The sequence below is a fragment of the Eschrichtius robustus genome, chromosome 16 (assembly GCF_028021215.1).
Source record: "Eschrichtius robustus isolate mEscRob2 chromosome 16, mEscRob2.pri, whole genome shotgun sequence".
Classification (NCBI taxonomy): Eukaryota; Metazoa; Chordata; class Mammalia; order Artiodactyla; family Eschrichtiidae; genus Eschrichtius; species Eschrichtius robustus.
Genome location: NC_090839.1, coordinates 3,657,136 through 3,681,840, shown reverse-complemented (window position 1 = coordinate 3,681,840; position 24,705 = coordinate 3,657,136). Strand labels below are relative to the sequence as shown.

Below are 24,705 nucleotides of genomic sequence, written 5' to 3'. Positions count from 1 at the left end.
TTTATCTTTCCATTTCAAATATATCTTTATCACCTTTTTATCCTTATCATTAAAGCTCTGTGAGGCCTGATACATATTACGTAACTAAAGTAAGAGAGAGAGAAAGGAAAAGATATCAAAAATACCTACAACCACAGAATAAAATAGACTTAAAACAAGTCAACATGATTCAAAAAGGCAGAAGGTAGAAGTAAGTGTGCAAAGCTTGGAACAATTATAGAAAACAAGGAACTGATAACAAGGATAAAATTATGAGGGGACAAATGATATTTTTTCATTACAAGGAGAAAAATAATTTTAAAGGGATGTTTGAACACAGACTTCCTGGTTTTACCATTTTAGATCTTGGCTGTCCCCTTTCCAAAGATGGTCCTGCAGTTCAAGAAAATAAGGTTAAATTTTTCAAATAGATAAGAACTGACATTAAAAATTGTTAGAATACTTCTGCATGTAAGTTAAAATCATAAAAACAATAAGAATATACCTTTAAACTCATTCAAAAATTTAAGTTTCAAGATAAGACTAAACTGACATTGATAAACTTTTACAGTATAGTTCGGTACAACATGAATTACCAACTTCCCTTCTTCTCCTTTATTTTATAGTATACACTTTTAAACATACAAGAGAATATGTAACATACATTATAAAGTTACACCCATGAATCTACCATTCCACTAAGAACCAGATTATGAATAATACTGAATCTACTTTGTGTACTCCCTCTTACACGATCCTCCATATCCCCTCTGCCAAAAGGTCATCACTATCCTGAAATCTGTTTCTTAGTCACCTGCTTTTAAAGTTTTCCTTCACAGATATATATCCCTAGACAATATAATGAACTTTATAACACAGTATCACATTATATGAAATATTCTATGATTTGCTTTATTTTTCACCCATCATTATGTTTCTAAGATTTACCCATATTATTAAGAGTTGCTTCAGTCCCTATTCCCTTTTTTGCATTTCCAGGACAATTTCCACTTTCTAAATATTCACTGAAGCCTAAGAACTGGGCTTATCCCAGCCAAGGAAATAATAATGAATTGGGATTATCCAGGGTCTTCCTGGCAATAAACCAGCTCGTACATATTGGCTCACTGTCATTCAACCATAAAAACAAAACAATTCACTCAGAAGCGTTCTATTTTAAGAGTATTTACTGACTTCAGTATTCTAACCTTTAATAACTTCCCATGTCATAAATGTCTTTACTTATACATCTTCCTACTAGACTATAAGGTCCCTGAGAGTATGTGAATCTTATCATGTTTCTCCTTGGCTTATAACACACTGCTTCAAAGTCCACACACTGTGACTAGACCCAGCCACATTTTTCAACATTTTACCACACGTCTGATCTACATTCCAACTACCCCGATACTGCACTTCCTGAGTACACTATGCTATTTCCTACTGTCTCTTATATATATATGTTAATCCTATTACTTCTCTTCCTCATGTATATGATTGAACTCTCATCTGTTTTCAAGATTCAGCCTCATTTCTAAACACATGCCAAAGTTCATTTCCTATTTCCTCTATTTTTACTTCTTTTTAAGCCATCGTTCCCTCCCCCAACTCCCATAGGTCACTAACAATTATTTTTATCCTGAAAGAAAATAAAAACTGATTCCCTTAAAACAAATATAAATTTAAAAGCTCAGAGTTATGTTACCTTCTTTTAAAAATGGAATATATAAAATCTCTGTGGTTTAGTAAACACTGAAATTTATCTAAGCTATGAAAATGGCCATTATGTCTAGCCAAAAATGCATAACTCAAACTCTTATCCAGCTACTTCAAGAAGCAGAAGACTTATGCTAGGAAAACATTTTGTGAAAGATTTTGGCAAAAAAATTTCTGCAAGAAAATTGTTTTCCTTTCAATAAATTTTTATTGCATCTATATGAATTCCTAAAAAGCATGGAGTGGGGTGTTGTCCAAGCTTTGATTTTGTTTACGGTGCTGGGTTCATAAGTACTTAATACATTACTCACAGTAATTAGCTAAATAACTGAATAGTAGGCCATGAGTAGAGAAATGAGAGTGTGTCATGAACCAAAGATTATGATAAACCATATTTTGTGTCCCTAAAGATTCCAATAAAAAAGAAATTTAAATATAACCATATTACCAAAAATAATAAAAAGAAAAACTGCTGTAGCATTTTGGTGTTATTTACTTTCATACTTTTTTTTCCTATTCAAAAGAGTATGTAATTATAAACACTATCTACATAACAAAAACACATTTATCAACCAACAAAGTATTTCATACAGTCGAAATGGTAAAATCATTTACAGCATTTCTCTAAAAAGTGATTTCTTACTTGATTTCCCACTTTTATGTTTCTTCACATTTTTATTTCTGCTGTAGTCTATTAGCTGTGGTTTTGATTTGGGTTCTCTTAGCCAGCTAGTATCGGTCTTGCGGTCATCACATTTGTATTCTGTGTCAGTATCACTAAAGAGATTTTTCTTTTTATGATTAGTTACAGTCTATAAAAACAAAAAAACACAATCCTTGTAATAGATGAAGGAATCTGGCTTATTATATGTCATATAAAGGAAGTTAAACCAAAAAAATAAAATAAAATAAAAAACCCCACCAAAAAACTCAGAAAAACTAACTTCTCATTTTTTTTTAGCACACTAAATCATCTATCTGGCATTAAGGACCTATCCAATAAAATCACTCAGAAATCCAGATCAGAGATTGAGATTTATATTTTGCTGTCAATGTTGTTGTTAATTAAAAGTTAAATCAAAACAGCTTACTTCCGCAGAGACAAAACCTAATACCATTGAAGAGAGTAACTAAGGTTGTCATATTTTCTATTACTAGATGATTACAAATAGCTCAGAGACCATAGGAAAAGTCAAAATAGGAACATGGATAATCTCCAGAGTAAAAAAAAAAAAAAAATGGGGCTTCCCTGGTGGCGCAGTGGTTGAGAGTCTGCCTGCCAATGCAAGGGACACGGGTTCGAGCCCTGGTCTGGGAAGATCCCACATGCCGCGGAGCAACTAGGCCCGTGAGCCACAACTACTGAGCCTGTGCGTCTGGAGCCTGTGCTCCACAACAAGAGAGGCCGCCATAGTGAGAGGCCCACGCACCGCGATGAAGAGTGGCCCCCACTTGCCGCAAGTAGAGAAAGCCCTCGCACAGAAACGAAGACCCAACACAGCCAAAAATAAATAAATAAACAAGTAAATAAAGGAGTTCCTTAAAAAAAAAAAAAAAAAAAAAAAAAAAAATGATCCAAATATTTTTGTTTTCCAGTTCTGGGATAATCTTTGGCATTGAAAAATTAGTAAAAGAAATACTGATTTTAATAGACACATTAGGATATTATAACTTACTCTTTTATCTTTTGTTTTGAGAGAAGGTTCAAGTTCATGATGATTCCTTAAACCTAACCTTAAACAAAAATATGCATTAATTTAAATCTTAATTACTTGTTTTCTTAAGGTAGCATGCAACTGGACAGTTAGACCTGGGTTTTCTGCCTTAACTCTTTTACTAAGTCCCTATATAAATGTGGCCAAGTCACTTATTCTCTCTGACCTCAGTTAATTATAAGGTAACAAGGTTAGATGAAAAGACTAAGTCCTTTCAGCTTCCAACTAATGTTAAGTGTACAGAAGCTGCAAATTAATTTTAGAAGTAAATGCTAAAATGATAGAATAATAGGAGTAGTTATGACAGCATTTTTATTCTCTCTTTTGATATGTTAAAATGTCAAACTGGGAGGAAATAATTTAAGAAAAAGAACAACTGAGAAAACTGTATTTTAAACTGATCCATCTAATTATAATAAAAATACCTACAATGTTATTGAACTATCCACGCAGGTTTCTCTAGCTGTAGCTTGAAATTCTTGGATCTATATTATGAATAAGCATTAAAAAATTTCTTAGTGTTAAAAGAAGGTAAAACAACAATTAAAAGAAATTAACATAAAAATCTTGTTTCTATAACTTCATGTAAGATGTGACAATAAAATTAATCTTACTAAAATGTTTTTATATTTAAGAAGAAAGCTAATAATATAAACTATATTAAAAACAAAATAAGATTAAATCTGTTGCATCAGTAAAGAAAGTGACTTTCTTGTTGCCCCAGTTACTCATTTTTCTCTACTTCAGTCCAAAAGATTTGAAAGAAAACCAAAAATACCTAGGTTGGTACCAAATAAATTTTGAAGAATTTAATAATATACGTTAAAATATTTTAAAGCATATCTATAAGAGGATGGAAATTAGAAAACATGCTCTAATAACTGCATGGTGAATACAAAATAAATACTGAATAACTAAATACAAAATTTAGTATTTTGTACAAAATACAAACTTCTGATTTCTAGCTTACTCCAAGTTTTATAATAGGCTCATCAGCTCCATTCAAATTAAAATTGTAAACATCATTCCTGTAAAAATGAAGAGAAATATTAACTTCATTATACAACAAATAAATTTATTGTCTTCAAATATGAAGAAAACTTTTAAGATTTATGAAAACTTACTTACAATGGGCATTCAGAAGTAACATTAACAAAAGTAGTCTTCAACTGTCTATAACTTTTTTTCTGAACCTTTTCCTAAATACAGAAGAAATTTACATAAAACCATTCAAACTGGTATATTACTTGTCAAACAAATAACAGATGCAACTAAATTTTCATATATTATCTAGTTGTGTTTCTACTAATATAAATTTTACATTTGTGAGTTTCTTTATAAACATCCACACTTTAAAAAATATTGAAGACTTAAGTGTTAACTGAGAACATAATAGAAAGTATTACAAATCAAATACAAACGATCCTTATATCTTTAATATTTATTGACATTACTGGACATAGGTAAATGACCTCACTGGTATTCTACAAGCTGAATTTAAGTGATTCTAGGATCACAAAACAATCATGCTTCTACTTTTTTCCCCCAGAATCTCATTTGCTTTAAACTGTTAAATAGAAAAATTTCAGGAGAGGCTACGGTTTATGTAAAATCTCATGTGAAAGAGCCAAAATTGTATCAATCAACTAGTATTATTAGGGAAAGATGTGTGTACATTTATTCCTATAGCCCACTGCTCAAAGTATATTCAATCTGATCAAAAAGTAGGCAGAAAAGAAGTTAAATAAAATTTTAACATACTTAAGTGTGTAATTATGTTATTAAAGTAATTTAACTATAATTAAGTACACAAATATCACTGAATGATTGATTACTGATCAGAAATAATTAGAAGTCTAATTTAATATCTGGAAGTTGGAAATATTAAAACTAAAATATTCATTTTAGTTGTGATTCATCTTCAATTTTATTATTTCTTTTGGCTGTTTTATAATAAAATAGTTTACATTATTCCAAAAAGTTTATCCTTCAGTATTTTACTCCTCTAATCACTGATCTGACTTGTCCTTTCCAAAATGATTTTTACCATTGTTTAGATACATTTGCTCAATTCATCTTTTGCATGCCAGTGTTTGCTAAGTATTACCGAAGATCCAAAAATGAGCAGATATTAAAGAAGATACAAATGTGAGCAAAGGTCTTACTTATATAGGATACAAAGATGATTCTAAACAGTTGCATTCTAGTAGAAGACAGAAGAGAGAAAAAAAGAACTGCAATAGTTAATAAAAAGGTACAAAGACATTATCGCACAGATTCAGAATTCTTGCCCATTTGGATTTTGAGTTCGGGCACCTTAGAAAGTTTTCATAAAGAAGGCAGACTCTGAAGCAAGGCTTGCAAGGAGGAATAAAGTTCTGACAAGGAGAAAAGAGGGTGAAAGAACCTGGCGACTCGCTTCGAACTTCTTTCCAAAGGGGGAAGAAAAAGAATAAACACTTAGGAAAGACACTTCAGGGAATCTCAATTTATTATGTTTCAGCTAAATAAGACATGTCTAGGGAACTAACTTTAGGAAATAAGACAGACTTTTAAGAGGTCTAGGGAGCCAGCTTAAGTCTCCACTTAATTCAATAAGGAGGGGAGGAGATATGGGGATATATGTATACGTACAGCTGATTCACTCTGTTATAAAGCAGAAACTAACACACCACTGTAAAGCAATTATACTCCAATAAAGATGTTAAAAAAAAAATAAAAAAAAAAAAAAGCAACAGAGACCAAAGAAGGATTCTCAATAAGAGAATGACATGATTGAAGCTGCGTGCTTTGGAAAGTAATAAAGCTAGTATTGAATGTAATGAATGGATTGGCACAGAGAAAATACTAGAGACAAAAAGAATTACATAAAGGATATTATAATAACCCAGGGATTAGAAATTAGAGCTCAAACAAAAAAAATAGGAGTTGGCACAGGCAGGAGAGGGAAGACTCAAGAGGAACTTACAGAAGGTAAAGCTCAAAACTTGAAATTAACTGGAGATAATTGTGAGGAATAAATCAAAGATAATTGAAAAAAAAAAAGAAAAAAAAAAAGATAATTGATATTTTAAACCTGGATGAATAATAAATGTTTTTATCAAAAATATGGACTTCAGAATGATCTTATTGTCAAGAGAGATGTGATAAGTTAGGGAAAAAATGGTACTGAATCATGCACCAAAAAGTAAAAATATCACACATGTATGTAAAAGAAGCATTTTCTTTGAAAAGTAGAACAGAAGTTTAGCGGGCTTTTCTGAGTACTTGCCACTAATCTGGTCAGTTGTTTAATCCATTTTTCAATATGCTGAAAACATTAAATCTACTTCCATCCTACTACTATTCTATTTTACTGTAAAGTCAAATATCATAGAGTTTGACTATACATTTGGTGTAGTTAAATACATGAAACTTACCTTACTGAGCTGTAGATCAGATTTGTTTGAAAAACCACTATAAAAAAGGTTTTGTCAAAATTAAAAAGGCAATTAAATGTCAGTAGAATGTTTTTCATAAAATCCATATTATATAAGGTAAAACATATTTGGATCACTAAGTCTACATTCAATATGCTACAAATAACTGATATGTGACAGTCCTAGTCTGATATTTTTGCAACTCCACACACAGTAAACAGCAACAATAAAACTTAAGTCTAAGTTGAATCACTCATGCAGCAGGAGGTGCCAGACGATTTAAATGAATGGTTCTGCCATGAGAGTAATTTTTTTCATGCCATATAAAGTCAGAATTAACTTAAACATGAATTAACTACCTGGAAGCCTATAAAGAAACATTTTATAATAAAAAAAAAACCTTCAGAAAGATTGCAAACAAGGAATACATATATACAATACAAAATAACTCATTTCAGCTCATTTAAATTTCATATTTTATTAAGCAATATATGTAAATATATTTAGTCTTACTCATCACTAGGCTCAATAAATAACATTTCTAAAATGTCTATATCCTAAAGATTTATTTCTGAAATGGTATGCTGTATCAATATGGTACTCTTGATACTTTATAAAATGTAATCAGATACTAGAATGACTAATTTCAATTGTAGTTCCCTTTCTATATAATTTAAACAGATTCTATTTATAAAAGTAAATAAGTACCTGTGTTTTCTAATGGAAAGTTACATTATTTGGACATATGTTTAAAACTAGGTAAAATAATTTAGTTGTATCTCTCAGAAAAATATTCATTTCTAAATTTAAGGACATACCTGTCAATCAAAGACTCCTTTAATTTTCTTGTAGACTTTATGCCATCCTTTGGTTTGTATCTCTTATTAATTTGGCTTATCAAAGATTCTGCTGCATCACTATATCCTTTCCCTTTTGACTCTTCTCTCTGAAACAATTTGTTAGCTACTTAAAAACTCTACCAGTTAACCTTCAAAGGAAAAAAAGGCTGAAAAGAACATTTAAGAAAAAATCTGGTTCTATAAATAACTACAAAGAGAAATAAAAGGGGTCAGAAATTATTTTTTTTAAAAAGAAATAAGTTTAGGCCTTGTTAGGCATTACAACAACTTAGAATAAGTCTTTTAACATATAGAAATGTGCAGAGTGCTTTGCAGCGATTAAAAAAAGTTTCTGGGGCTTCCCTGGTGGCGCGGTGGTTGAGAGTCTGCCTGCCAATGCAGGGGACACGGGTTCGAGCCCTGGTCTGGGAAGATCCCACATGCCGCGGAGCGGCTGGGCCCGTGGGCCACAATTACTGAGCCTGCGCGTCTGGAGCCTGTGCTCCGCAACAAGAGAGGCCGTGACAGTGAGAGGCCCGCGCACCGCGATGAAGAGTGGCCCCCACTTGCCACAACTAGAGAAAGCCCTCGCACAGAAACGAAGACCCAACACAGCCATAAATAAATAAATAAATAAATAAATCCGAAGTTTAAAAAAAAATGATTGTATTGAATGTAGTAATCAATGAAGAAACAAGGTAGATATTGTAACTAGCTCAAACAAGAATTATTTAAAAAAAAATGCTTTTAAAAAAAAAAAAAAAAAAAAAAAAGTTTCTATCCATGGGGGAAAAAATCATAAAAAACTGAAGGAAACCAGAAGTTGGTTCTTTGAAAAGATCAATAAAATTGACAAGCCTCTAGCCAAGTTCATTAAGAAAAAATACAGAAATTACTAGTATCAGAAATGAGAGGCTATCACTATGGATCACATGGATAAATCACAAAGATAATAAAAAAAATATTATGAACAACTCTATGCTCATGAATTTGATAACCTAGAGTAAATGGACCAATTCCCTGAAAGATAAATTCTACTAAAACTCACACAGGCAGAAATAAATCATCTGAATAGGCCTAATCTATTAAAGAAATTGAAACAATAATTAATACCTGCCAAAACAGAAAGCAACAGGCCCAGATGGGTTCACTGTTGAGTTTTATCAAACATTTAAGGAAGAATTATACAACTTTTCACAATCTTTCAGAAGACAGAAGCAGAGGGAGTACCTCCTAACTCACTGTATGAAACCAATATATCCTAATACCAAAATCAAAGGAATTACAAGAAAGGAAAGCTGTAGACTAATATTTCTTATAAACATAGATGCAAAAATCCTCAACAAAAAATTTAGCAAATTGAATACAATAATGTATAAAAAGAATTATGTACCCACAACCAAGTGGAATTAATTCCAGGTATGCAATGTTGATTCAACATCTGAAAATCAACTAATATAATCCAGGCTAAGGAAGAAAAGTCATATGATCATATCAGTAGATGCACAAAAGCATTTGACGAAATCCAATACCCATTCACAATAACAATTCTCAGAAAACTAGGAATGGAGAATATCCTCACCTTGATAAAGAACATCTAAAAAAAAAAACTACAGCTAACATTATAAATTAATGGAGAGAAACTAGATACTCTCCCACTAATATCAGAAACAAGGAAAGGATGTCTGCTCTCACCAGTCCTATTCAACATCATTCTAGAAGTCTTACTAATGCCGGAAGACAACAAAAGGGAATACACTACGTACATATTGGGAAGGAAGAAATAAAACTGTCTTTGTTTACAGATGACATCACTGTCTATGTAGAAAACCTCAAAAAATCAACAAAAATATCCTTGGAGCTAAAGAACAATTATAGCACAATTGAAGGATACAAGGGCCTTTCTTCAGAAAGAAGAGAGAATAGCATACTGAGAATCAAGAAGAAAGTGACCCAAAAGGATTTGGTTAAAAAAGAAAGTAGCCAAATGAGGCAGAAAAAGGGAATTGCAGGTTAAAAACAAAATAAAGAGTAGCCTGGTCAAGACAAATGAAATAATAACTAATTATATACAACAACTGCAAAATTAGCTACTAAATATTTCACTTGCACACTAAGATGCTCCAATATATGAACATTTTACACTGACTCTAGAAATTTGGCCACCCAGGTATTAGTAATACTCTGGAAGATAAATGAAGGCCTGTACAACCTGGATCTTTTAAGGCATAGTGAAAAAGCGATTGCATTACTGGCAGTGGAAATGTATTCTGATTAGAAAATTTTCTTAATCTGCATCTTGGTAGCAATGACCAAAGAAAAGGTTTATAACTTTAACTGCTACAAAAAGTAAACTTTCAGTCTCAAAGTATGGTGCAAACTAGCTAAAACTCTCCTGGAGATTTTCTACAGATGATTAATTTGAAGAAGTGGAGTCTCCAATGAGGACAAGCAACATTTACAACGGAAGATAAATCTCCTCCACCCCACTCCCATACTTTCTTGAAAAACCTCGTCAAACTTTAAGGCAATAATCCAAGAAATGTTTCAGATGCTACTATGCGCAAAGCTGTGCTAGGCCATGCAGGAAAACAAACGTTGAATAAAACATAGTCTTTACACTCTAATAGGTTAAAACAGGGGGAAAGAACACACAAAATAACCATTTATTAAAAAAGAAAGGTAAGCACCATAAGAGAGGCACAGACAGTTCTATATGCATGTTCCGAAGAATCTGAGGGACAGAGTGGGAGAGACCCAACAAGAGGAGACAAGGAACTGCAGGGTTCATTCATGCTATACCTATTTACATGCCAGCTATGTGCCAGCAGGCACATGGGTTCTATCAGGGCTGGGACGGGGGAGAGGTCAGAAAGGGGTTCAGGAGGCATGCACTCTGAGAGTCTAAGCTTGAATTAAAGAACATGGTATTACTAGTGGTTACCAGTGGGGAGAGGGGAGAGGGGAGAGGGAAGAGGAGAGGGGCAAGATAGGGGTATGGGATTAAGAGATGCAAACTACTAAATATAAAATAGATAAGCAACAAGGGTAAATCGCACAGCATAGAGAAATACAGCCATTATTTTGTAATAACTTTAAGTGGAGTATAATCTATAAAAATATTGAATCACTATATTATACACCTGTAACTAACGTAATATTGTAAATCAACGATACTTCAATTAAAAAAAGGACAGGGTATTACAAACACTAAATTTGTAGCAATTAATCAAGCTTCTTTCACTTTATGTTATTAAGTAGGCATATTATGGGTGTGCAGAAATAAAACACACTGAAAGCTCACCATTTTTTTTTGTTTCAAATCCCAGGAATTAAATTCAGATGTCAATCTTTTCCCTGATTTTCTATGACTTTTTGCATTTTTTCTAGGAGAAGGGCTTTTATCACAGATAGCAGTATTCACATCTTTTGACAGTGTGTATTTCTTCCTACAGGTCACAGATTCTTCAACTGTCTTATTTAAGAGAACTGATTTAAAAGTAGTTTCAGATTCAATATGCCAATCACTCTGCTTTGTATTTTCAATATTTTTCTCCTCCAAATGTTTAGAATGATTCAGTTGTTGTTGTTTGTTTCTTTTGCAAACTTCTACTTCTGCTTTATGTATTTTGTTATGCTGCATTCTTTCTTTCCCATACTGCACCTTTCCCATTTCCTGAGAATTATCATCAGATATTGAAGAGGATGATTTTTGTTTAGTAAGTTTTTTGTTGATAACAATATCTAGTGGGAAAATGAGAAATTAATCCTTATTAAATTTATAAACTGATCATATACAAAATTTGTTAAAACCAAAATATTTGTTAAGACATTTCAAGAAATGAGTATTTCCTTGAACAACTATTTTATATACAGAGAAAACTGTGTTTCACCTTGATTAAATGTGCCTCCTGATGAAGTACTTGCTCTTTGGTTATTACACAGATTAATATTTGTTACAGGTGTCCAACACGCCCATTTGGAGTGCATTTTATTTCCACAGATGTTGTCTAAAACACCAGGTGACCTGCAAAATAAATTCATTTGCTTATCACAAAACATTAGCCTATGACTCTGATATAAGGCCTTGGTTCTTTTTATTTAGTCAATGTTTATTGACAGAAATTTAACAGTCAAGTATGAAAATTATTCTCATAAGTCCTGATGAAAGTTAAAATTTACTATATAATTGATCAAGATTAAAGAATATTATTGTGAAAGTTCCATTATTGCTACTATTTTGATATCTACCTAAATACATCTCACATATCTTACACGTCTTCATGTATATCTAAACTTGGTTAATTTTCTTCACATTCGTACTTTATTGTTTTAAAAATCTCATTCATTTTAAGTCTCTCAATTTGAAAAGAGTTATGTTGGTTGAAGAAACATATAGGCTATTCCCCATTGTGCGATCATAATAATACTTGAAAGATGATAAATTCTATAACCAATACTACATTCTAAGACTATAAAGGCCTTGTCCTTTAAATTTGTTACACTCATCTAAAAGTAACATTACTATAGGCTAAATGATTTGATAGGTTTTCTCATACTTACACAGGTTTATCTATTTTTCCCACTGCCTGTGAATCAGGAACAATTTCCTGGAGTTCACCTAAATAGAACAAAAATTATGGTATTTTCATTTTTTCGTGCAGTTGGCAGGGTAAAATGAAAGCTAGAATTTGATCAAAGTTCACATATTGGGATGGAAAGATTGATTGATCTCATCTTTCCCCTCCCAGACCCAAACTTCTTGGGAACAAAGGCTGTATTATATTTCCTTGTAACCTCTAAGTTCTTTGCATAAAGCTGAATGTATTCATTATAAATCTTTTTTTCAAATAAATGAAAGGGAAGTATAGAGAGAAGTGAGTATATATATATATGTATGTGTGTATGTGTGTGTATATATATATATATATATATATATATATATATATATATAAAGAATGACTAAAATTAAACCAAGGATTACTTACTAAAATTTTGGTTTGGGAATTCAATGTCCTTATTTTCTGTCTTTTCTATAACTTTAGCAGTTTCGATATGCTATAAACAGGAGAGAAATTTTAATATAAATTTGAATTAAGGCATTATATGAAAACAACTTTTCAAAGCCAGAGTATTAAAGTTTAAAACTTTTTTGCCTTACTATTAAATGTTGGATAGTATTTCTATTTATTTCATAACGATTATGCCCATTCTAGAATACTGCCTATCCTAAAACACAAGAAAGTAACTTTCATTGCAGATAAGGAGGCAGAAGATCCTACAAATTTTCTGATCTCAGCCACAGCTAGAAAAATGATTCAATTTTCCTCTCTGAGAATTTCTAGCACCTCCATGGCGTATCTTCTCTTGCTATTGATCTCATAGCCTGCATCTATTCTGTCTTTTCACTAACATACATATGAACCGGAAATTATGAAGTATTAACTTATTTTGTAACGTTCTGGCCACTGCACAAGTAACTTCTTGACTGCAGCAAGCTTCCCTCTTTCCACAGCCACAGGTACACACCTGCCCAGACCAAATAAAAATTTGCCATCACTATCAGAAAAATATACCCCCTAACTAAGATATTTTGCCTCATCCTGGCTGTCTTCCCTACTGGGAGAGGAGCAGTATGAAAATGTACAGGTGTGTTTTTTGTTGTCACAATGACAGAAGGGCTCTCCTGACAATAAGTAAGCCCAGGCCTAGGACACTTCTCATCCTACAACATTCAGAACCACACTGCACAGCTAAACAATACTGCCCCTATTAAGAAACACTTAGGTAGACAATTTGAACCATTACTTTGACTATTTTTTCCCAGTATCTTCAACTCTTGCACCCTTTATCTTTTGGCCACATAACCATTAAAAATTTTTTTACACCCACCATCTTTCTTTTTTTTACTGTAACACCAAGGCTGCTAAGATTTGAGAAAATTATACTTACTTCTAAACTAATGCCATGATAAGCTTCACAGTCTTAAATTCGAACTGGGCCCTCAACACTGCCTAACGCTTGTACTTATTCTTCCCCCTCTCCATTCTCTCTCAGTAGTTTTTCCAAACCTCTGTGTGTCTCTGAGCCCTCTACTTCAAGGCTCTGTCCCCAAGAGAAGCTCACCATGCTCACACTTCAGAGAAAACAAAAGCTTTCAGGTGTTCCTCCTCATCTACAAACTTATCTGTATCTCTGATTACCTATTTCTCCAAGACACAACTTTCTCTCATCCATTCCCTGCTCTGTCCCCCCTTCAACTTCCTGGAAAGAATGCCCTCCTCGATGTCCATGTGACTAATAACCTTTACTGACCCTTCAAAAATTAACTCCTCTCCATCTCCTAAAAGAGCATCTCCTGATCTTCAGCTTCCCCTCCAGCTGTGGGATTAGGCACCTGCCCCTCTACTAGGTTTCTACTGCATCCTGTATGTACATCTGAGAACACATACAATATTATAATCATCTTATTAATTTGTCTAATTCCCATGATAGACTTTGAGATACTAAAAGACAGATTCCACTTGTGTCTTATATTTCTAAACCAGAACCTTCCCCATAGCAGACACTAATTTGTATAATAAACTAAAGAATGATGATGGCAAGTCCATTTCTCCTACTGAATGCACAAATCAGTTACACTGAATGAATATTTCTAAATTTTATTGTTAGCACAGTAAATGATTGATAAGACCTTACTTTCAAGGACAATAAATGATATCTAAAAAAATTTAAAAAGCAATACTGTAGGAAAAGTGAGACACTCACTGCTTGCAAAAGTAGTTAGCTCAATTATGTATTTCTACAATAACTTGATAAAAATTTATTTAAAAATGCTTTCAAAGAAAAGTTACTTTGTCTGTATTATCTCCTCTATTTCTTTCTTCAGATGGTCTAGATTTAAGCGATACAGCATTATCCACTCCATTTTCCAATGTTTTAGAAGCACCAGGTTTTTCTGTAGAACTCATCATTTGCAGTGGTGGTTTAATTCTTCTTCTTCGTGGTGTTGCTAAAAAGGAGGACAAAGGACTGCTGTATTTGTAGGATTTTCTACGTTGCTCTCACTGAGATAATTTTTGCTGAGGAAGGTTAAAAAAGGGGATTCTAAGATGGGTCCCAGGTTTCTGACTTAGATGAGTAACTGGATATGGACGCCATATTCCAAGGTAAAAAATGGAGAAAAACTGGCAGGGAGGGTGGAAAGATGAATTTATTTTGGACCTGTTAAGTTTGAGAAGTTTGTCAAATATTAGATAATTTACCAGTAGGCAATCAGATTTTGGGAACAGAAGGTCACTATTAAATTGTCATAAAGATTAAATAATACTGTGTTTATAGCAACTAGTACACAGTATCAGATTATTTGTAAATTTTTATTTAGCTCTTAGTATGTACAAGGCACTGTCTAAATGTTTCACAACATTTCTTGTTTAATGAATAATTTTTATTTAATCCTTTAAACAATTTGATGAGGTTAGACACTTTAGTCCCATTTCATAGAAAGGAAACTGGTTCTAAACTTAGCTACAAAGTACATACCCAGGAGTGGGGAAACAAGCCCAAGCAGCCTGATTAATTTAATGTTTTATCCACTATGTTATGCTGGCTCCCACTTAAAATTACAACAAATTATTAATGCTGGATATTAATATTCTGAATAATGTTTATATGGATACCCATTAAACTTCTCAGACATTTATAATTTTTTGACAGAAGACATTTGTGGTTCATATTTTATTAATTTTTATATCCCCAAATTATACTCTAGATAAATTAGGTCCAAAATACTCCTGAATTTAAAAAATGCCGGCTTAAAACAATAATACTTGTTAGGAATCTTCAAAGACAATAAAACTTACATGTACTGACTAAAAGTATTGGACTTCTCACAGTGTATCTATCTGCGCCAGAAACAATCATTGATGCTTCAGACATTTTTCTTTTGCTAGGAGTAATTATCTTAAACCATCAGAAAAAAAAAAAACACAGTAAATATACATTCTCTTTTGAAATTAAATATCCTATAATTTTATTCACAACATTTTGCCTCGACTACACACAAAAGACATATGGTATTTTATAAACAATATGATATCCAGAAATATCTGTAGTTTAGCCTGACTTGAAGGATTTTATCCTAATGTTTGGTATTGAATAGATAGCCGAAACAAGTAAAGGATGCTGTTTTAAAGAATATTTAAAGAATATCCAGACTTAGAAGTATAGTACCTTTATATATTAGCTGAAAATATTTTATTGACACTCAGTTTATCTAGTTAACCATTGGCTCACAATTTCGTATTGTATTTCATAAGGATAATGTTTGGAACACATATTTATGTAAACTTGTTTGTGAAAGTTTTCATAACATTAAGCCTTCTTCAAAACTTTCACACATTTAAAAAACTGTATTAATATTCTGTGAAGACTAAACTGCCTTTGGAGTAAAAAGCAGCTACAGGAGTTCACAGACTCAGTGGCACACAAGCTAGTGTTCCAAAAAAGATGTGCATTTTCTAACTTTAGCCTAGAATGACTGATAAGAGCAACAAAAGTAGATAAGCAGAGGCGGGACTACAGGGGACAGGAGTTCCAGAGGATGCCGTACAAAGGACTACATGATGACAAACCATAAAGACGGAGAAGACAGCTGTTTTGAAAAAGGTACCTGCCCCTAAGACAGAGAAAAAAAAATTGATGGAGTTTTGAGTAGGTACGTATATGGGGCAATGGAGGAAAGGTGGGGAAGGATAGGAGAAATGTGAATTCTAAGATGAACCAGAAAATAAGCTACTGAATCAGCAGATTCTTCTCAAAGAAATTACAGTTCTAGTGGTATATAATGAATGAGATCCAAAAAGTTACTTATTCATATAAATGCTTCGAACAGTTAGTCCTTATTGAAAACACAGTGTGTATTTAACAACAGTGCAATGTTTTTTAAACTTTAGTGTGGTTAAGATCTTTTCCAGAGTTTGTGTTATGATTCAATAGGTTTAAGGTGGGGAGGGGGGGTCTAAGAATCTGCATTTTTAGTAAGTACTCAAGTTATGATTCTGATATAAAGACACAAAAAAAGGCTTTTATAATCTAATCATCTGAGGGAACTACAGTTGACAAAAATGATACTTTTAATTTAATGAAGGGCACAGACTAAAGGGAAAAATAGTAACACAATGTATGGAAGAGGCTGTGAGAGTTACAGTTGCCTAAAGGTGAGAGATTAGTAAAAATAATTGGGAAAAGCTCCATTAAGAAAGTAAAAATGAACAAAGATTTACAAATGTAAGTACACTTTAGATAAGCAGAGGTAAAAGCAGCATGAATGAAAGTACAGAGGCAAGAATGAGCATGCCATAAAAAAAGAGACAGTAAAGCAACTGACCATACTAAAGTGGAGGGTATTTCGATAGAGTAATATTAAATTACAGAATGTCTTCAAACTAAGTCAAAACTTAGATTTAATGGGATAAACACAGAGATGACAAGGCTTTCTGAGCAGAAGAATGCTATGAGGATACCGGTATTAAGAAAAATCAGTGGTGTACGACACAGGGTAGCTCACAAAATGGAGCAACAGTGTCAAAGACACTATTAGAAGGTTACTGTATAACCTAGGTATGCTAAAATGAGTAACGGTAAAGGGAATAATAAGGAGGAAACGATGTGAGAGATACTATGAAAGAACAATCACTAGCACCTTGGTTCTAGGTATGGGGGGAGAAGAGTTTGGAATCAAGGATATCATCAGAAAAATGAATGGTAACACTACTGAAGTATGGAGGCAGATGCAAACTTGAGGCAAAAGATAAAGAGTTTGAGGTAGACTTTAGGAAAGGGCTTGAAGAGACACAACCCAGGGAAATATTAAAAGAGTAAGTGGAGATGTAGCTATAGAACTTTGAACAGAAGCCTGGTACATTTTAAGAGCTTAAATTATGCACAGGAAGGAAGCTCTCTAAGGGAGAAGGCACAGAGATGTTCAGAAGGCTGGGTATCAAGCTTTTAGAGCAAATCTACATTTAGGAGACAGTGAAAGTATCTCTGATGTAGTAACAGAAGTAAAAAGAGAATTAAAATGCTAACATAGAAGACAAAGGAGAGGACATTAAGAAAGAGAGGGCTGTTAGCAATGTCAAGTGTCACAGCAAGATGTGGAGAAGGCGGCTGAGAAATGGTTCTGTCACATGTGGCCTAGAGGAGATCCTCAATGGAGCAGGAGGAGGAGAAAAAGCCTAGTATTTTGCTTTCTTTCCTCATGCAAATAAACAGAACATTACATTATAAATTTGTACTGGCCAGTGCAGAGACAGAACAGAAAGGATAAATGCAAAAAGTGGTAGTTACTTTCCTATATATCTCTAATTTGAAACTTACAAGTGTATGGTATACCTTGTCCTAAATCCCTAAACCTTACATATAAACACAATCTACTGAAACACTAACTTTTTTTTTTTTGAAACACTAACTTTTGTTTGCATTTGTAAAAGGCAGGGGAAATACTCTGAAATGTGACTGATAAACATGAATTCTAGATGCTTTTTTCTATAATTATATATAGCAATGATTTGACCTATGCTATTTTATAAATGACTATTTTGATGCCATATATACCTCAGGCTGCCTATTTTTTCTGCCCACTTGATTACTGTTTTTGATATATTTTGGAGGTTTAGCAAATTCCTCTTGGGGGTTAGCTTTTTCTTTCAAGCTAACGAGTTCTTCTTCGACTGGTGAGATTTGACTTTCTGGGACTAGAATCTGTTGGAGAATAAGGAAAAAGTGTTTAAAACTGCAAACCATAGGCAGTTCTCAAAAATCACTGGATGTCTTCGTAAAGCGCTCATTCATCTTACGCTCATAAAGGTCAATTCTTTTTGTCTTATATCTATGTACTGTTATAATTTTTAGTCCTTTTTCAAACGTTAATAGACATAAAACAGGCTTTGGCGTTAGTGGAAGAACATGTACTTCTGATTTTTATTTAAAGTTACCAAAACTGGTATTAATAACAATCTACCTTCTGTACTGAAATAAATGATTATTAATATGTTTAAAAAGTATATACATCTTATTGGGGCACTATGTTGAGACAATTTATTTTTTTAGATATTCACCCTCCAAGATGAACTTTATTACTGTGCTATTATTATTTAGGGTTAAACTTAGCCCAGTGGTAAAAATCAAGTAAGTTAGACACATACCTGTGATCCACTTGCATCAAAAAGAATATGCACAGATGTTTTGGCAACTGAAACGCCTTGTTTTCTGGTAAATTCCTAAAGTAAAATTAATTCAAAGGGATGTCATTTTCTCCCAGTTCTTTCCATTTTAATGCAATTATTTCCTATACCTGTTTCCTTCCAAAATTGCCAAATTATCTTAAATCATTATTATTTATACATATAAATACTCTTTTCAGAATAATCCAATGACTCCCCACTACCCACGGTCTTAGCCTGCTATTTTGGTAAGGGTTCCTCACAAGCATATTATCTGCTATTCTTCACCATAAATCTTTTGCACGCTATAGACTGAATTTTTCCCCCGCAATTCATATGTTGAAACGTAGTCCCCAAGGATGTTATTAGGAGTGGAGGCCTTTGGGGGTTGCTAAGGTCATAAGGGCAGAGCCCTTATGAATGGAATTAGTGTTCTTATAAAACAGACCCCAGAGAAATCCCTCACCCCTTCCACCATGTAAGGACACCATGAAAAGATGGCCATCGATGAACCAGGAAACGGGCCCTCACCAGACACTGAGTCTGCTGGCGCCCTGATCTGACTCACAGCCTCCAGAACTATGAGAAAAAAATGTTTGTTGTTTAGGCCACCCAGTCTATGGTATTTTTGTTACAGTAGCCTGAACAAACTAAGACATGGACCATCCAAGCTTGTCAACTGAACATCTCCCTAAACATAACATGAATTCCCACCTTGATTCCCAGTTAAACAATATCCGACTTATATCGTCTTCCAGTCCTGGAAAGCATCTTATCTAAATTTCATTCGTTAACTTCAAAGGCCATTTCAAGGCCCACCTCCATAGCCTTTCCTTCATATCTGACTCTTAATGTGCATTCTTTCTTCAACATCTATACTTCATTTTCTATATGCCACTTACTTCTTCTGAGGCACATTCTGTAATTCTCACAATGTTTAATATCTTGAAAACAAGCCTTTGTCTCATTTCACTTTCTAAACACCTCACAGAAATTCATTAAATGTTTTGAGTAGCTGCTGCTAATTCTGTCATCTGAGATTCTTTCTAATCGGTATCTGAAAGGGTATGGCTAACAATCTGATGGCCATTCCACAATACAGATTTAAAGGACTAAAAATCTACATGTTATTTTATAAAGAATTGTAGGGAAAAAAAATCAATGAAACTTATAGTCCCAAGTAACTGCAAGTTTCCAGAATTATGAAAATAAATGTTTATTAAAAAGAGTTTGACTTACCCTATACTTATTTGCACCAAAAATTTTTTGTGTCACGTTAGTGATTTCTAACGATGCATCAAAATACAAAAGCAATTCCTTCCCTTCTCTTTCACTAACTTTTACTTTATTTTTCAGAGTTATAGTCAGTAGCTTCTTCGATTCTCTCACTGTACGCAAAGGAATCACACTGATTAGTTTACATTCATTCCTATGATACCACTCTATAGGTATACTATAAATAAGAAAAGCATGCAGCATACCAATTAAAATGAACTGAAATAAAATTAACTTTTAGGATTTAACAGTATTTAAATTAATCAATTCTGGTACTAACTACTTACATAAACAAATCAACAATTCAGTTTATTTTTCGAAGTCTCAGTTTCCTGATCTATAAATTACAAGGTAATACAATAATTAATGAACTAAAGCCCTGAGTACATTCTGGACACTAACAGGTTCTTAATAAATATTCTTTGGACACATCTGAGAAAACTATTTTCTTAATTTAAAACAGGCAAAAAAGAAAATAACTTTAATTCCATAACTAACTATTCCTAGGCATAAGCATCTATTAAGACATTTCTATTAAATCCACAGTTACAAACGTGTTGACAATGAACGTTTGATAAAAACTTGAGTTCCAGGATATTGTGAAGGAAGAAGGATACAGTGCTAATCCTCAATAAATTCACCAATCCAGTGAAAAGAAAATACTGTTAAGTGCCAGTTTATATGAAGTATTCACCTCCCTTCCTCCAAAAAGTTACAGAAAATTACCTGGCACCCAATTAATGTGCCTGTATTATGGACCGAAGGCCACTATGGTCCTGTCCTACCTCTGGTGGTGCTCCTGTTGCTGACTGAGAAGTCTCCACACCTGCCCCCAGTGTTTGCTTTTGGGCAAGAGGAAAACATCCTGAGGGAGAAGGACCACACCAAGGACAAAACTTTGTGTCTGCATCAGGAAAAGCTCCGCTGGCCACTCCATGCTACCACAAAGGACAAATGTCCCTGTCGGCTATAAAACTCTCTGATCCTTATGAGGCTTGCCCAAACAGAAAATGTCTTATTTGCTTTTGCAGCTATATGGTCATGAAACTTCCTCCGTGATGTCCTTTGATGGTACTAAGAAGTATTAGTTGCCTGAAGATAGTGGTAACGCAGTTTCTAATCCAAAATGCTGGCAGTTTTTTTTTTTTTTTTTTAAAGAAAAAACAGTCACAAGTCTCAACAGTAAAAGTTTTCAGGCTTTAGAGATGAAAGATCAGGTGACGTTGAAAATGATAATGTTTCAGATTTTGATGATGAAGATTAGAACACTTATAATCTTTATGAATATTTTTGTTTATTGTTATATCCCTCTGATACGCATTTGAATTTTTTTCTGCAGCTTGCTGTGAACTTAGAGTAAATGCAGTATTTGCTTCACTGCTTGCATGAACATGGTATTAGAATTACTTCCAATTTATTATTTTGCTGAATGCTTTGTACCTTTTTCTACATAGCATTCTCCACATATGTCATGACTATCTACATAAGAATTTGTTGATATTTGTTATATTTTACTGCTGACTTTGTTGAAATTTCTGATATTTGCTTTGACTGCCTAGACTATATCGTGGCTTGCTTTTTAGTTAGCAATATTACTGAGATACCAGAAAACTTCCTATTTTGTTGCTTCCTATAAAATCCAAGTATTTATAGATATCAACATATTTGGATCTTATAATGTTATCTAGATACTTCTGTAGGATTCCAGTATACTATTCTTAAATGAATATAATAATATGTTTTCTCCTGCAAAACCATTCAAAAAAACACTTAAAAACTGTCCATGGAGCCTTTATTTTATATACTCCTATAAATTGAACATAAAAGGGTCTAACCTCACCCTATTGTGCTGCTGCTTCCCCATTCCTTCAGTCTGCAACTGTAGATGCTCTTTTTCACTAGAACTATTGCTTGATCTCCAGAGTCCACACTTTTTTTTAACTTCCATGAGTGCCAGTCATGTAAAAAATTCAGATCTTGCCTGCTCCACATAGGTAGACTACATCACCACTTTATTACAAAGGATATTAAAAGATACAAATGAACAGCCAGATGAAGAGAGACGGTGTGAGGTCTGGAAAAGTCCTGAGCACAGAAGACACTATCCCTGTGGCGTCTGGGGTGTGCCACCAAGGGGTCAGTATAAGGACTGAAGTGTGTATACTGATATTGATAATGAAAGAGTTAATTATTACCTTGACATCTGAAATTTCAGTGGAAATTTTGATGGAGTGGGATGTTAAACAGAATGTAGAAAAGAACAGAAATGAAGAGCAAGAAAGGGAAAGATTTAGTAAAAAACTATTCTCTCAAAATTGGCTATGAATGGAAAAAGAATGAGATAGAGGAAGACATAGGATCCACGTAGACTTTTTTAAGATGCAGTGACAAATGTACCATAAAAATGTATGATGTTAAAACTACAGGAGAGGACGTTATGTTAAGTGAAATAAGCCAGTCACAAAAAGACATATGCTGCATGATTCCACTTAAAATAGTCAATTTCATAGAAACAAAAAGTAGAATGGTGGTTACCAGGGGCTGGGTGGAGGGGAAAAAGGGGAACTGTTCAATGAGTATGGAGTTTCAATTTCTCAAGATGACGAAAGTTCTGAAGATCTGTTTCACAATAATGTGAATGTACTTAACACTACTGAACTATATACACTAAAAAATGGTTAAGATGGTAAATATTATGTGATTTTTACCACAATAAAAAAAAATAAGAGAAACTGCGTGAGGGTGTATATGGAAACTTTCTACACTATTCTGGCAAGTTTTCTGTAATCTAAAACTATTCTAAAATTTAAAATTTATCTTTAAAAAAGACCCAAATCAAACTTCCAGAGATGAAAAATATAATGCCTGATAAACATTACACAGGATAGAACAGAAGCAGGTTACACACTGCAGAAGAAAACATTAACTAGCAACAAAACACAGCAATAAAAAACTACCGAAATGAAAAAAGAGAGTGGAAATAAAAGCCTGGAGTTTGGGTAGAGAATCCAGAGAATCAGTGAGCTATGGGAGAACTTCATATAGCTTAGTATATATGTAATCAGAGCCTCCAGAGAGGAGGAGAAAAAAGAAGGAGCAGAAAAAAATATTTGAAGAACAGTGGATAAAAACTTTAGAAGCAAGGAAGCTCAATGAACCTCAAGAACGAACAATATGAAGAAAATTACACTAAAGCACTATAATCAAATGTTTAAAACTACTAATAAATAGAAAAACTTAAAATCAGCCAGGGGAAAAAAGACTTTAAACAAAAAGGAGCAAACATAAGAGTGACAGACTTCTCATCAGAAACAATGCAAGCCAAGAGAGAGTAGAGTAACCTCTTTCAAGTACACTGAAAGGAAGACAACAGGCAGTCTAGAATTCTATATGTATCAAAAATACTTTGCAAAATAAAAACAAAATAAAGACTTTCTGACATAAAAAACCTGAAAGAACTCATCACCAGCATATCTGCAGGTCAAGAAATATTAGAGAAGTCACCTAGGCAGAAGGAAAATAATACCAGATGGAAATCTGGGTCTATACAAATGAAAGCTGAACACTGGAAATGGTAAATATGTGGGTAAATATAAAATACTTTTTAATCCACTTTTAAATCTCTTTAAAAACTAATTGGCTGCATAAAGAAGAATATCATTATACCATAATATGAGGTCTTTGACACATTCAGAAGCAAAAAAATTTTTAGCATTATGGGCAGCAATGGCACAAAGGCCAGGAAAGCAAAAATGGAAGTTTACTACTACAAGGTTCTTATACTATTCATAAAGGGGTATAATATTACTTCAACACACACACTATTAAGTTAAATATGTATAAAATAAACCGTAAGTCAGCCACTAAAAAGGTGGATATAAAGCCAACAAAAGAAATACAATGAAACCACTGAAAATGAATTAACACCAAAGAAGAAAAAGAGGAAAAGAAACATGGCAGATGGGATGGCACTTAGAAAAAACAAAAGCTAGATGATGAATTTAAAGCAAATCAATAGTCACATTAAAAACCACAAAAGGCAGAGACTATCAAATTACACTGACAGTCTCTGATATGATGCCCAGTATCAGTATATGATGCCTATAAGAAACCCACTTTAAATACACAGACACAAATGACTTAAAAATAAAGAAAAGCTATGCCATGCTATAATTAACCAACAGAAACTTGGAGAGAGTATACTAATATTATACAAAGTAGACTGCAGAGCAAAGAATATTACCACAGGAAAAAGAGTCATTTCATAATGATAAATTTATGAAGAAAAGATAATACCACTAAATGTTTATAAAACTAATAACAGAAATTCAAAATATCTGAAGCGAAAAAATAACAGAACTGCATAGAAAAAAACCCACAGCTCTAGTGGTGACTTCAATACCGCTCCCTCAATAAGTGATAGAACAAGGAGGCAGACAATGAGGGAGGATATATGACAACACTATCAACCCAACCCTCCACCCAACAACAGCAGAATACACATTCCTTCAAGCGCACTCACACCATTCACCAAGAC

At 33.3% G+C, this 24,705-nt stretch overlaps 1 protein-coding gene across 4 annotated transcripts in view; it reads right to left on the bottom strand.

Annotated features, from left to right (window-relative positions):
* The window catches only part of SYCP2 (synaptonemal complex protein 2), a 74,677-nt gene that overhangs the window by 12,861 nt on the left and 37,111 nt on the right, over positions 1-24,705 (bottom strand). For 3 of the 4 annotated variants that reach the window (XM_068524560.1, XM_068524559.1, XM_068524562.1), the window contains 17 exons: positions 20,133-20,281; positions 18,876-18,950; positions 18,286-18,432; positions 15,531-15,630; positions 14,523-14,680; positions 12,657-12,726; positions 12,232-12,289; positions 11,562-11,695; positions 10,973-11,412; positions 7,648-7,775; positions 6,830-6,866; positions 4,539-4,609; positions 4,381-4,438; positions 3,840-3,895; positions 3,372-3,429; positions 2,339-2,507; positions 335-372 (listed from right to left, as the gene is read on the bottom strand). In XM_068524560.1, the coding sequence (XP_068380661.1) occupies positions 335-372; positions 2,339-2,507; positions 3,372-3,429; positions 3,840-3,895; positions 4,381-4,438; positions 4,539-4,609; positions 6,830-6,866; positions 7,648-7,775; positions 10,973-11,412; positions 11,562-11,695; positions 12,232-12,289; positions 12,657-12,726; positions 14,523-14,680; positions 15,531-15,630; positions 18,286-18,432; positions 18,876-18,950; positions 20,133-20,281 (1,946 nt within the window). The remainder of the gene's footprint in view (positions 1-334; positions 373-2,338; positions 2,508-3,371; positions 3,430-3,839; positions 3,896-4,380; positions 4,439-4,538; positions 4,610-6,829; positions 6,867-7,647; positions 7,776-10,972; positions 11,413-11,561; positions 11,696-12,231; positions 12,290-12,656; positions 12,727-14,522; positions 14,681-15,530; positions 15,631-18,285; positions 18,433-18,875; positions 18,951-20,132; positions 20,282-24,705) is intronic. The other variant, XM_068524561.1, reaches the window with a different exon arrangement.